The 13,619-nt window shown below is 41.6% G+C and overlaps 2 protein-coding genes across 4 annotated transcripts; one reads left to right on the forward strand and one right to left on the reverse strand.

Annotated features, from left to right (window-relative positions):
- Positions 1-2,838: 2,838 nt before the first annotated feature.
- Positions 2,839-5,455, forward strand: LOC100195679 (transmembrane emp24 domain trafficking protein 2). The gene is given in 4 exon segments (NM_001140708.2): positions 2,839-3,110; positions 3,547-3,739; positions 4,926-5,033; positions 5,247-5,455. Coding segments are annotated over 4 exon segments (606 nt in total). The 5' UTR covers positions 2,839-2,930; the 3' UTR covers positions 5,372-5,455.
- A 1,232-nt stretch (positions 5,456-6,687) lies between these two features.
- Positions 6,688-12,197, reverse strand: LOC106580370 (translation initiation factor eIF-2B subunit alpha). Of its 3 annotated transcripts, none has more exons than XM_014161342.2 (10): positions 11,975-12,197; positions 11,805-11,818; positions 11,478-11,579; positions 11,149-11,285; positions 10,838-10,954; positions 10,613-10,725; positions 10,435-10,503; positions 7,309-7,384; positions 7,078-7,203; positions 6,688-6,980 (listed from the first exon to the last, which is right to left on the reverse strand). In XM_014161342.2, exons 2-10 carry the CDS (start codon positions 11,815-11,817, stop codon positions 6,825-6,827), a joined length of 909 nt encoding a protein of 302 aa, XP_014016817.1. In that variant the 5' UTR covers position 11,818; positions 11,975-12,197; the 3' UTR covers positions 6,688-6,824. The 3 variants fall into 3 exon arrangements, with proteins under 3 accessions (XP_014016817.1, XP_014016818.1, XP_014016816.1); XM_014161343.2 differs by having other exon boundaries at positions 11,805-11,837; XM_014161341.2 differs by having other exon boundaries at positions 11,805-11,870.
- Positions 12,198-13,619: the final 1,422 nt, after the last annotated feature.

Genomic DNA, 13,619 nt, shown 5'->3' on the forward strand with positions numbered 1-13,619 from the left:
AGCGAAGGTAACCTGCTTAAATTATTACCACCCCATAGCACTCATGTCGGAAGTCATGAAGTGCTTTGAAAGGCTGGTCATGGCTCACATCAACAGCATCCTTCTGGATACCTTAGACCCACTCCAATTCGTATACCGCCCCAACAGATCCACAGATGGCGCAATCTCAATCGCACTCCACACTGCCCTTTCCCACCTGGACAAAAGGAACACCTATGTGAGAATGCTGTTCATTGACTACAGCTCAGTGTTCAACACCATAGTGCCCACGAAGCTCATCACTAAGCTAAGGACCCTGGGTCTAAACACCTCCCTCTGCAACCGGATCCTGGACTTCCTGACGGGCCGCCCCCAGGTGGTAAGGGTAGGCAACAACACATCTGCCACGCTGATCCTCAACACTGGGGCCCATCAGGGGTGTGTACTTAGTCCCCTTCTATACTCTCTGTTCACCCACGACTGCGTGGCCAAACATGTCTCCAACACCCTCATTAAGTTTGCTGACGACACAACAGTGGTAGGCCTGATCACCGACAACGACGAGACAGCCTATAGGGAGAAGGTCAGAGAACTGTCAGTGTGGTGCCAGGACAACAACCTCTTCCTCAATGTGATCAAGACAAAGGAGATGATTGTGGACTACAGGAATAGGTGGGCCGAACAGGCCCCCATTCTCATCGACGGGCTGTAATGGAGCTGGTCGAGAGCTTCAAGTTCCTTGGTGTCCATATCACCAATGACTATCATGGTCCAAACACACCAAGACAGTCGTGAAGAGGGCATGACAAAACCTATTCCCTCTCAGGAGACTGAAAAGATTTGGCATGGGTCCTCAGATCCTCAAAAGTTTTTACAGCTGCACCATCGAGAGCATCCTGACAGGTTGCATCACTGCCTGGTATGGCAACTGCTTGGCCTCCGACCGCAAGGCACTACAGAGGGTAGTGCGTATGGTCCAGTACATCACCAGGGCCAAGCTTCCTACCTCTTTACTAGGCGGTGTCAGAGGAAGGCCATAAAAATTGTCCAAGACTCCAGCCACCCTAGTCATAGACTGTTCACTCTGCTACCGCACGGCACCCGGTAGCGGAGCGCCAGGTCTATGTCCAAGAGGCTCCTAAATAGCTTCTACCCCCAAGCCATAAGACTCCCGAACAGCTAATCAAATGGCTACCCAGACTATGACAGAATTCAGAACATGGGCCGTTCTTACAGTGTTTCTCCCTGTACACCAAGTCAGAACCGTAGGATAAATAAAGGGGGCATATAAGCGGACAATGACAGCTCTTACAATATTCGATTACATTTCTCAAAAAAGTTATAGGCTACATGTGCACCACCAAGTTAGGACAGTAGGCAAAATTAAGAGGTGAAAATATACCAAATTATTAGGGTGAGGCACATGGGCTACAAAGAGCTTACTACACAACATACACTTAGTATTAGCTACAGTATACATATCTCCCTGGCAGTGGCGACCCGTCATTCAGGGCAGGTGAATGGACCAAATTATTAGTGTGAGGCAGATGGGCATTTTATCTATAGCAGCACCCAAGGGGCTTGAATTTTCGAGCTTTACCCTTAGACTTGGCAGTGACGTAGTGTCCCAGTGAGTGACAGAACACTGAGCCAATCACGGCGCAACGCTCTGTATTTTCTGCTGGCTTTCCCCACCACCACAGAAAGCACTGAGCTAGGCTGAAACACCTGCGTTTTGGAGCTGCCTTACTCAAGAAAACAAAAAAGAGACCATGTTTGTATACGGTTTTATTAACTCAATGATATATACTTTATTTTGTTTACATTGTTTGCAAACTGATATGTGACACGTATTAATGCCAAAATAACATGCAAAACAGGCAAGTCCCCCAGTACACCAAGTCAGAACCGTAGGATAAATAAAGGGGGCATATAAGCGGACAATGACAGCTCTTACAATATTCGATTACATTTCTCAAAAAAGTTATAGGCTACATGTGCACCACCAAGTTAGGACAGTAGGCAAAATTAAGAGGTGAAAATATACCAAATTATTAGGGTGAGGCACATGGGCTACAAAGAGCTTACTACACAACATACACTTAGTATTAGCTACAGTATACATATCTCCCTGGCAGTGGCGACCCGTCATTCAGAGCAGGTGAATGGACCAAATTATTAGTGTGAGGCAGATGGGCATTTTATCTATAGCAGCACCCAAGGGGCTTGAATTTTCGAGCTTTACCCTTAGACTTGGCAGTGACGTAGTGTCCCCGTGAGTGACAGAACACTGAGCCAATCACGGCGCAACGCTCTGTATTTTCTGCTGGCTTTCCCCACCACCACAGAAAGCACTGAGCTAGGCTGAAACACCTGCGTTTTGGAGCTGCCTTACTCAAGAAAACATAAAAGAGACCATGTTTGTATACGGTTTTATTAACTCAATGATATATACTTTATTTTGTTTACATTGTTTGCAAACTGATATGTGACACGTATTAATGCCAAAATAACATGCAAAACAGGCAAGTCCCCCAAAAAAGACAAAAAATATATAAGAGTCCCACCTGCACTGAATGACGGGTCGCCACTGACTCATTAGTCCAAAACAGTTGTATTACTAAAACGAGGTTCTAATGGCCAAATTCAGGCTGGTCAATCCCCATTTCGTTTTGTTTGCTTCCGTTTAAGAAACGTTTTGCAACCGAATCGCCCTAATGAATACACCCAGGTCTTGGACCAGGGGCCTGAGGTCAATTTGAGTGGGCACAATCGAATGGCTTTTTGAACCTCGACGCGGCTCGTTTTCCCGTCTTTACGTGGCAGCATTTGCGAGGAAGTTGCATCCCCCCTTCTACTGCTGGCTCCTCCTCCGTAAGTCAGCGGCTGAGCGTTTTGTTCGCTAATCTATTTTTCACATAGCTAGACAGTAGCGAAAAACAACAGCAATCATGTTTACTCTCTCGGAGTGTATGGTAATTTTAGCTATGTTATCCGCCACAGCGTCAGGTTACTTCGTAAGCATCGACGCTCATGCAGAAGAGTGTTTCTTTGAACGAGTCAACTCTGGTACCAAGATGGGCCTCATGTTTGAGGTGGCCGAAGGAGGTTTCCTAGACATCGATGTGGAGGTAAAGTCTGAGTTGTGAAAGGTGCCCTCTTTCTTAAATGTATTGCGGGGAAAGCCCCCCCCCCCCCCCCAGCTGTTAGCTAGCTTTGGCTAATCATGGGCCTAACTAGCGAAACATTAACTAGGTAGGTAGGTAGCTAGCTAAATTAACGTGCTTCCAAACGTCCCTCAAATTGTGCCATATGGCTAGCGAGCAAGCATTATACGTAGCTACATTCGTTAGCTAAACTCTCTTGGTTGACTGACAGTGCGAGATTATCACCTAAGAAAAAATATCAGGAGCCAAGGGATGACTTCATGTTAGGGCTATTGGTCATATCTGAGTTTGTACTGATGGTGGTGTTGTATATCTGATGCTGTCCAGTCAAAACATGAGTAACTAGCTGCCTAATGTTTCATAGATTGTCAATGACTATGTAGGTACTTTTCATTTGCAGATCACAGGTCCAGATGGGAAGCAGATTTACAAAGGAGACCGAGAATCCAGTGGGAAGTACTCGGTGGCTGCCCATATGGATGGCACATACAAGTTTTGCTTCAGCAATAAGATGTCCACCATGACACCCAAGATTGTCATGTTCACCATTGGCATTGGAGAGGCCCCCAAGGGAGACGGCATGGAGACAGAAGGTAAACTGGGGTGAAGAGGCAGCAATGGGCACCAGGGCTCAACACTGACCTTTTTTTACAAAGAGCAAGTGTACACCTAATAAAAATATTTCAGGTAATAAAGCAAGAATCTTTCATTTTTCTAGGCACACTGGTGCTCCTAAATTAAAATTCCAGATTGCACAGCAAAATATTTAGGCACACATTCAAGTAAAATGGTTGCATTGTAGAGCTCTGGTCACACTGACTGATGTTGGGAATATAATCTCACCCTATATTTGTAGGTTCTCTGGAAAACTCTTTCCTTCATATTCCTTCTTTCTTCATATTCATCCTTTTCTCATTCTGCTCTCCACCCTCCATCAGGTGGAGACACCTGGGACGGTAGGTTAACACTATTGCATGAGGTCAGAGATGGTCGTTCTTCAATGCCCTTGGAGAAAATGGACTCTTCTCTGTAGTGTTGCTTACCCCAAGTACTGAATTACAAAATGAACAGAGTGAATTTAAATAGTACCATTTTCATAGTTAGTCATATTAATTGCCTGGGTTGTGCTGTTTTATTTTGCTTTATGGACACTCACATGCTAACTGGCAATGACTTGAGATGGTGAATGGATTTAGGAATTTATGCCCCCCATAGCTTCTGCCATATGGGCATTCAGGAAACAAATTGGGTCAATTACTTTTGCCCTCAGTTTTTCAAAAGTGTTGGTTGGTCAGTTTCAATAATACATCTTGTATCAAATCAGTACACTTGTGTCCACTCATGGAGCAGTTTGCACAGCACGACCAGCTCAAATGGTGCCTTTAGTTTTATGTTAATCCAAGTTTGCTATGTTACAGGAGATGTTATTTAATGTTAGATGCACTAAAGACAGGCTTGAATGACTTCAATGTATCTGACAATGTATTTGTAAGGTTAATGTAAAGGTTAGTTAACAAATGTTTTGCACAATGGGTATACCCAAGCTTTGGTAGAGAGATGGAGATGTCAGTTTACTGGTTGTTTGATGTACGAACATTTCCTGCACAACTCTTTATTGCTTAAGTCATTACATCACTTTGAACAGCATCTACAATAAACCTAACCTTGATGTGAGTTGTACCTGATTTACTTGGATGTGCCTGTGCTTGTTGGGGTTACTTTAACTTTGCAAAATGTTGTATACTGTACTACTTGTTAATTTTCCATTCTTTTTCACAGCCCACCAGAACAAGCTGGAAGAGATGATTAATGAGCTAGCAGTTGCCATGACAGCAGTAAAACACGAGCAGGAATACATGGAGGTCCGAGAGAGGATACACAGAGCAAGTAAGACCACTTCTGTGCTGCTACTTCAATAACAGCCATGTATAATGTGCTATTTCCATAGAAAATGAATAACATATGGACCTAAGCTCTTATCTCAAACTGCATAACATTTCATGCCTTTATGTCAAGAACACCCAATTTTGACAGCTTAGTGAAAACACTTCAGTGGCAGTAGTGGTTTAATGTACTGTCCTGTGTTTTTCTCCCCTCCAGTTAATGACAACACAAACAGCCGAGTGGTGCTTTGGTCCTTCTTTGAAGCCCTTGTGCTGGTAGCCATGACCCTTGGACAGATCTACTACCTGAAGAGATTTTTCGAAGTGCGGAGAGTTGTGTAAAACATTTTTTCCCTCAAATTATTTACTATTCACTTGAGCTATTAGCCACACCATACTTCAAAATTGGAAATCAAACAACATCTGAAAAGACTTTTGTCCAATCTCCTGTTTTTCTGTTCGTGTACTTCAGGCCATGGTACATATGCATGTTTTTCCACTCGCGGAATACTGTTTTCGCATTGACTCCTCAGACTTTAACATCAATAGCGCTGAAGAGGGTATTGTTATTTTTTGATCAAGGAAGGTTTGAGTATTTGCACATTCAAAGCCACCGCCCCAAAACGTTGGATGCCATTAGGATGAGCTTTTCTCATCTTATAGCTGTGGATAGAATTTTTTTTATTTTACTAGGCAAGTCAGTTAAGAACAAATTCTTATTTTCAATGACGGCCTAGGAACAGTGGGTTAACTGCCTTGTTCAAGGGCAGAACGACAGATTTTGTACCTGTTAGCTCGGGGATTCGATCTTGCAACCTTTCGGTTACTAGTCCAACGCTCTAACCACTAGGCTACGCTGAGTAGGTGGTGGAAATATTTTTGCTTTTACATAGTCATATACCATTATCCAGAGCGACAGTGAGTGGATACATTTTTTTATACTGGTCCGTCATGGGAATCAAACCCACAACCCTGCTGTTGTAAGCGCCATGCTCTACCAATTGAGCCACACTGGACACATCATTCCAAGCCCAGTGTTGTATTTGATCTGTTATTCTTTCTAAATTTGTTTTAGTTAGACAAAACTGTTCAGCTTGTATTTTTTTTCTGGGGAGTTCTTGATAAAAAAAAAAAGTATTTGTTTAACACTTCCCGTGCCAATCAGTCACAGTATGCCCATTTAATGGTAAAAATAAAGTAATGGCATATACTTTAGTAATGATTCTACCTTTTGGGGCAAGGGCAGTACAAAAGAAGCCTTGGTATGGGATCTGAGCTGTTGCCAGTTTTAAGTAGTCACTTGAGCATTTCTATTTATCAAATGAGGACAATTTCCTACAGACTTATTCATAGTTTGTATTGGTATTTATGTTCAAGGGATGTTTTATTTTGGGTACAGAGGGTGAATAACTAATCTGAGCCAACACGAGAGAGCTCAGACAAACATTCAAAAGTTAAACTATGGATGACCCAAGTCCTGTTCATAATAATAAAAAGTGTCTCCTTTTTCCTTTTGAGATTGATTACTTCTAATTTGCAATACGTTACACAGTACGCCGCTATAATTGCTGGTTTTTATACACAGTCTGGTATGGGTCAGATGAACCTTTCAAACTCCAGTAAAACAAGTAGGGGGTAAATAGTCACACACACACACGTGTTTTTGGTTTGTTTAAGGCAGATTCCCTGGGGGATTGACATTAATGAAATGCATATAGAACGGTGACTTCACTTGTTCAAGATCTGCATCAAGTTCATCCATTTGATGGCGTTTTGTCAGTATTCTAGTGGTGGTTTACAAGTACAGCTTAATAAGTTCATCACTGACTGCTGAAGGAGTGAGGACCCCCAGGTCTGTGAAAAGAAGAGTAATCAGTGATGGCGGTGTGTAGTCAATCATGGGGTGTTCTTCTGCTAGGTCTTCCACTGCCTTCAGTGTGTCTGCTTTATACTGAAATACAGAGAGCAAAGTGAGACCACTAGTTAGGACATCATAACTACAGAAAGAATCACTATATAGCCAATTGATCATATTTTGGTGCTATTACCTTAAATCGTTCTGGGACATCTTGCTGATTTAGAGGGTAGAGTCGGACAAATTTGAAGCTTTCTGCCACAACGTAGAAAGGCTTGTTGTGAGCCTTGGAGCACACAGCCAGTTGATAGGTGCCAATCTATCATGTGAATTGCATGCAGAATAAAGGGTAAACCGCTGTGTTGTAAATGGTAACATCAACATGAGACTGTCTGAATGGTGTGTTATCCAATTCATAATATACCTTGTTGATAATGCCACCACTTTCCACCACTCCCTCTGCACCCACAATCACCAGGTCCACCTTTTCCATGATATACCTTTAACAAAAAACATTCAGTACTGTAATAAAATACAGCTTTCACTGACTGCTTTGTTAATTTAGGCTACCTGTACAAATCCAAAAGGTGGGTATAGGTAAAACAGGGTATTTACAGTACCTTCAGAAAGTATTCATACCCCTTGATTTATTCCACATTGTGTTACAGCCTGAATTCAAAATAGATTCTCTCACACACAATGACAGTCAAAACATGTTTTTAGAAATGTCTGCAAATGTATTGAATATGAAACAAATATTTCATATACTGAAAAATATTAATGCAACAATTTCAAAGATTTGACAGTCACAATTCATAAAAGGAAATCAGTCAATTGAAATAAATAAACTAGGCCTTAATCTATGGATTTCACAGATATGCTGGGCAGCGGTGCAGCCATGGATGGGCGTGGGCCCACCCACTGGGGAGCCAGGCCCATCCAATCAGAATGAGTTTTTCCCCCACAAAAGGGCTTTATTACCGACAGAAATACTCCTCAGCACTTTTGTTCAGCGTACATAAGCAATGTTCCCTCACATTGTTTTCAGCACTGAGCAAATTTCAGGTCTGCTGAGCGCAAACTTTAACTTTAAAAATTCAGTGCAACTTCCAGCACGTGTTTACTGTGAACACTGAGGCTGTACCTGCTTTAAGTTACAGTTTTAAGTGGCCATGTAGGCTACTGTGGCTATTTGATCATAATGTAGGCCTACCATCAAAAACAAGGGAGAAAATGCATCCCATAACAATTTAACATGGAAATAGCCGTTCCATCATTCAGTTTACAGTAGCAGCCAATGTGTGGTGTTCAATGTTGGCCTACATTCCATGAGATGCACCTGTTTATCCACTTGTCTTTCAGACAAGGTGACTGAAAAAAGTTGTTTGATGCAAGAAACAATTTTACAAAATAAAATGCATTATTATTCCCCTACCATTAGACAATCAGACAAATTATGCTACCCTCTGCCTATTGCTACTTAGCTTATTCAAGCATGTCTCAAAAACACAAAACTGCCCATTAAAGACAAAAGCTATTTTTTACCTGACTAGCTTTTCAAAGATGTCTAGAGATGTACATGTTTTGTGCTCTTGTAGGAAGCAATCACACCCCTATTGCTGACTACAAATGATCCATTACTGGGCTAATAACTCACTAACCAGCAAAGGATATTAACAAAATGTGCACATGTGGATACATCTACGACCATGCTGTAAACAATCCAGTTCAAAGTAAATGGCACAGATCCATATATGGCAATGGTCTTTTTGCATATAGGCCTAGTGCAGCTCTGATTGGTTATGCCGCACCGGTCTGTGTATATAGTACGGGCTGAGTCGTGCATGTCAATGCCGATGCATTCTGCCTACAACAAAATCTCTTGCATAGTTAGATTTGCATACTAAGTCTTGCATAGTTTTGTTTCAGTATGTTGCATTTAAAGTGGCTAATTGTGTCGATTCAATCCAAATTGCCACAGTAAAGTGAAACGTTGAGTGTTAACTAACAGGGGGAAAAGTTAAGTGAAGTTCAATCTCGTGCATCTCTCTGTGGCCTGATATTTCTTCTGCAGGGCTGTCCCAGGGGGGAGCTGCGCAGCAGTCTCGGGGTCTACTGCGTACGCACCTTAGATGGTACATAACTATTCACACCTGAGTCAATACTTTGTAGATTCATCTTTTGCAGCGATTACAGCTTTGTGTCATCTTGGGTATGTCTGTATCAGCTTTGCACATCTGGATTTTGGTATTTTCTCAAGCTCTGTTAAGTTAGATAGGGAGTGGTCCCATTGACAAGTCTTTTCACAGATTGTCAATGGGATTCAAGTCAGGGTTTTGGCTGGGCTACTCAAGGACTTTCACATTCTTGTTCTGAAGCCATTCCAGCAGTGCTTTGGCCGTATGCTTGGGGTCATTGTCCTGTTAGAGGTCGTTTGTACGCTGAAGCAAGTTCTCATCAAGGATTTGCCTGTATTTGGCTCCATTCATTATTCCCTCTGTCCTTACCAGTCTCTGCTGCTGAAAAGCATCCACATAACATGTTGCTGCTGCCGCAATGCTGCACGGTAGTGATGGTGTTAACCAGGCACAGCTTATCACCCATCTTTCTCTAGACATAGCGCTTTGCATTCAGGCCAAAAAGTAATATTTTTGTCTCATCAGACCACAGAATTGTTTGCCTTACGATCTCAGTCTTTCACGTGCCTTTTTGTAAACTCCAGGCATGCCATCATGTGCCTTTTTCTCAGGAGTGGCTTCCGTCTGGCCACTCTCCAATAAAGGCCAGATTGGTAAAGTACTGTAGAGACTGTTGTCCTTCTGGCAGGTTCTCTGATCTCAGCCAAGGAACTCTGTAGTTCTGTAAGAGTGGTCAATGAGTTCTTGGTCACCTCCCTGACCAAGGTCCTTCTTGCCTGGTTTGGTCGGACAGCCAGCTCTGGATAGTTCCATATTTTTTTTCAATTTCCAAATTATGGAGACCACTGCTCTTGGAAACCTTTCAACACTATATACATTTTTATACCCTTCCCCAGATAGAGTTGTGATGAGGCAAATATCTCTGAGATCTATGGACAGTTCCTTGGACTTCATGGTCTAGTTTCTGCTCTGACATGCACTGTCAACTGTGGGACATGATATAGACAGATGTATTTCTCTTTAAAACATGTCCAAATAATTGAATTGGCCACAGGTGTATTCCAATCAAGTTGTAGTGACATTACAAGGATGATCAAAGGCAATTGGATACACCCGAGCTCAATTTGGAGTGTGAATATTAATGTAAATTCGATACCTGTATTTAATTTTCAATAAATTAGCAAACATTTCTAAAAACATGTTTTCACTATCGTTATCAGGTATTGTCTGTAAATGGGTGAGAAACTATTTCAATCTAATTCATTTTGAATTCAGGCTGTAACAGCAAAATGTGGAATAAGTCAAGGGGTATGAACTCTTTCTGAAGGCACTGTATGGTCTTTCGAAGAAACATGGTGTGATTGAGCTGGGCTTTCATTTCATGTATCAACTGAAATGGTTTAGATATTTACCCCACTGCAGCATCAAGAACCACAGTGACCGGAATGTTTAGATTCCGTAATTTGTCAGCCATTTGTCGTCTGGAAAGAGAAAAGAGTACACTTGTGAATAGTCTTCCAAGTTCCTCTTTAGGGCTTGCTTACTTAGTTTTACATTAGACATATGCATATGTTTGTGTTGACCACACACCCTGCAGAGTCTGGTTGTGACTCAGTGACATAGACAGTGAAGCGTTTCTTGTCAGCTGCTGCACTCTCCAGTACCTTAAGAACCACCCGGGAGGAGGAGTGTGTCAGTATTTTCTGTGAATGACAATAGAGAACAGTGTTTGTCAGGCAGAATCACCATGAGTGTCCCAGTGGAGCGGGTTTTGGAATCTTCATTAAAATTTAAAAATTCAGTAGAAATACTTACCGCGCCATCCTTGATAAAGGTATGGCAGAGTTTTGCTACTTTACTCCTGGAAAGGGAGATTTTCTTAAGAAAGAGCTCTCCTCTCTCTACCATCACTTTCTTGCATTGAGAGAGATCCTGTTTGGGGGACAAATAAAACACTTAATATTTCTGAAAATGACATCTTAAATCATGATGGTATGCTGGACAACTCAAGCAACTCTCACGTATTAAATACATGTAATATCACTTTAAAAAGTGGGCTCGGAGCATATAAGAGTAGCCTTGGCGTTACAGTGAGGAGGATAGGTGAGGGCCCCCTCTCTACTCACAGGGTGCTCCAGCGATGTGAGGCTGATGAAGCGGAGGAACAGTTCGCCACCAGACGAGACAGCCACAGAGGAGTCAGCCTCCTCCAGACGCCTGATGGTCTGGGTCAGGTTCTCTCTCAAGCCCAGGATGGTCTCACCTGCTCAGGGACATAAAGCATAAGCTAATCAATACCACAACTTGTCTGTTTGCTAATAATTTATAAATCGAGTGCAAACTCTTCAGCAGTGATGAAAATATTTTGATTTCAGTAATCAGACAAAAAACCTGATTCACTAGATATCAGTATAACAAGTGGAGAGTAGAAAAGTTTTAAAAAAGACAATCTGACTTTGGTCTCTTTTGAGGAACTCCAGGAGAGTGCGGATAGCTGCCACAGCAGAGGGAACCTCAGGGTCCTGTCTCACTTGTGTCCTGAAGTACTCCACCAGCTCTGAAAGGAAATGGCCATGGGCAAGTCAAAGTCAAATGGAAACACATTATACTTGATTACACTCTCACTAAAAACATTATCCTTTATTTAGAGTTGTATGGATAGTGTTGTGCATGTATGGAAACAACCCCCATGAAAGCAACTATAAGATCATGCAGGAATCTATGGCCATAAGGGTCTCTAGCATGTCTACTCATCAAATTCATCAATGAGACTTCAACTCACCATCTTTGTCCATTCTGTCAAACAAGTCGACACCTCAACAAAAGCAGGAAGCAGGCCAGATGACACCTTTGAACAGATTAAGCTTTCTAGGCAGTTAACCTAGTAAATGCCAGAAGGATTATTGTTGACAATTAACGTAGCTACGCTAGCTAACTAACATATAACGTTACCTTGCTCGAGCTGATGAAACAGCACGTTTTTCCTCCTGACGCGGATGACGCTATTTCAAGAGTTGCTTCTTATGTTTTGGACTGAGAACAGAGAGTCCTTGATTTGTGTAAAATAAAATAAGTATATTAGCTAATCCTGTCACTCTTACAGCTACAGATTTTTAGGTAAACGTTTGCTCATTTTTGGCATGGTGTAGCTGATGTCGCAATTTGATGACGTATATCTCAGTTATCGTTGGTCAAATTCGTTTCACATGGTGTTGACATTTTAGACAATTCCATTAGTGATTAAGATAACTCCACTCACCAGGTGCACCTGGCCATGCAACATTGTATTGTTATTTTTTGTGCAGGGCTTTAATTTTGGCATGCTAGAATATAATTTAACTAGCAAGCTGTTTGTGTTATAGGGATGGCTTCAGGTAAATGGAGAGATAAACTTTAATAAAGCATAATCTCAAACAATAATTCAGATTTTTAAACATTGGGAGTGTAACGTTACCATTTATGTAGTGAAAACAATTGCTTACAAGCTTGCTTGCATTGAATGAGTTTTATGAAGGAATTAAATGGCTACTGTAGCTGGCTAGCTAACATTGTATAATTTTATTCATTTAGCTAGTTAACGTTAACTAGCAATCAGTAACGTTGGCCTACTACAGTTTATCACTATCACATGAATGCATGATGAATAGGCATAAGAGTTAATTATTGTCATAACAATAGCCATCTGTTATAGCTGTTAAGCTAAGTTCTGTGTTTTTCTGCAGAGGATGAAGTCAGTCTTCTGGTCATTGTTGTGGATGCAAATCTCATATGGTAGGGCCAGCAAGCTAACAGAGAACCCCATATATTTAACTAGTATTATTCTCTGTGCAAATATCTACAGAGCTAGCCTCCACTTCAAAGAGACAGTTGGACAATCAAGCAAATTTCAGTCTTTCTCCTTCCCTTAGTGCACCCTGTCTAAGTGTCTGGATGCTGTCATGGTGATGAGTAATGCCCTCCTAGTCATGACGAGGACCAACAAGCTGGCTATAATTGCCAGCCATTGTCAGGAAAGGTAATCAACCTTGTTAGTAGATACACAAAATGTCTAAATGCTGGTTTCCATCCAGTGATTTGTTATTAGATTGGAACCTACTATCACTTCCTCGTCATGTGATTTCAATTGGTTTTTCCTCCATACTGTTCAATTCAACTTCAACCCAAAACTATTTTCAGCATTTTCCTACATTTATTTTTCCATTTCCTCCACTCATTTGAGAATTTCCACACAGCTATGTAGGGCTGCACGATATGGGCAACAATCTAGGCCTTATTTTTAACCAAAATTTGCAATTGTGAATTGACTTGCTATTTCAGAGCAAAACTTGAGTGAACTGTTGGAGTCATTGAAATATAATGATTGTTCTAATTCTATAGTTTAGAATAAAATAATGGGCACTTCGAATACAGTGTTTGACATGAAAATGCCAGGGAGGAGTTATTGTGACAGGGTAGGAACTGAAGTGTTGATAATTGTTTCCTAGGGGACCCTATAGTCTTTGGCGACATTTAATGTTTTGTCTTAGCTACTTCATGTAGCTAACATATTCATGCTTCGCGTAATCCTCTTTGATTTAGAAGATACTGTTGCACAAAC

Source organism: Salmo salar, chromosome ssa20, assembly GCF_905237065.1.
Source record: "Salmo salar chromosome ssa20, Ssal_v3.1, whole genome shotgun sequence".
Lineage (NCBI taxonomy): Eukaryota > Metazoa > Chordata > Actinopteri > Salmoniformes > Salmonidae > Salmo > Salmo salar.

Excerpts from the sequence above, each read along its gene's own strand:
- LOC106580370 (XM_014161342.2), bottom strand. Across the intron at positions 11,286-11,477 it reads GTTCCTCAAAAGAGACCAAA|GTGAGACCATCCTGGGCTTG; the intron begins GTCAGATTGTCT and ends GTCCCTGAGCAG. Across the intron at positions 10,504-10,612 it reads TCACAACCAGACTCTGCAGG|ACGACAAATGGCTGACAAAT; the intron begins GTGTGTGGTCAA and ends TTCTCTTTCCAG.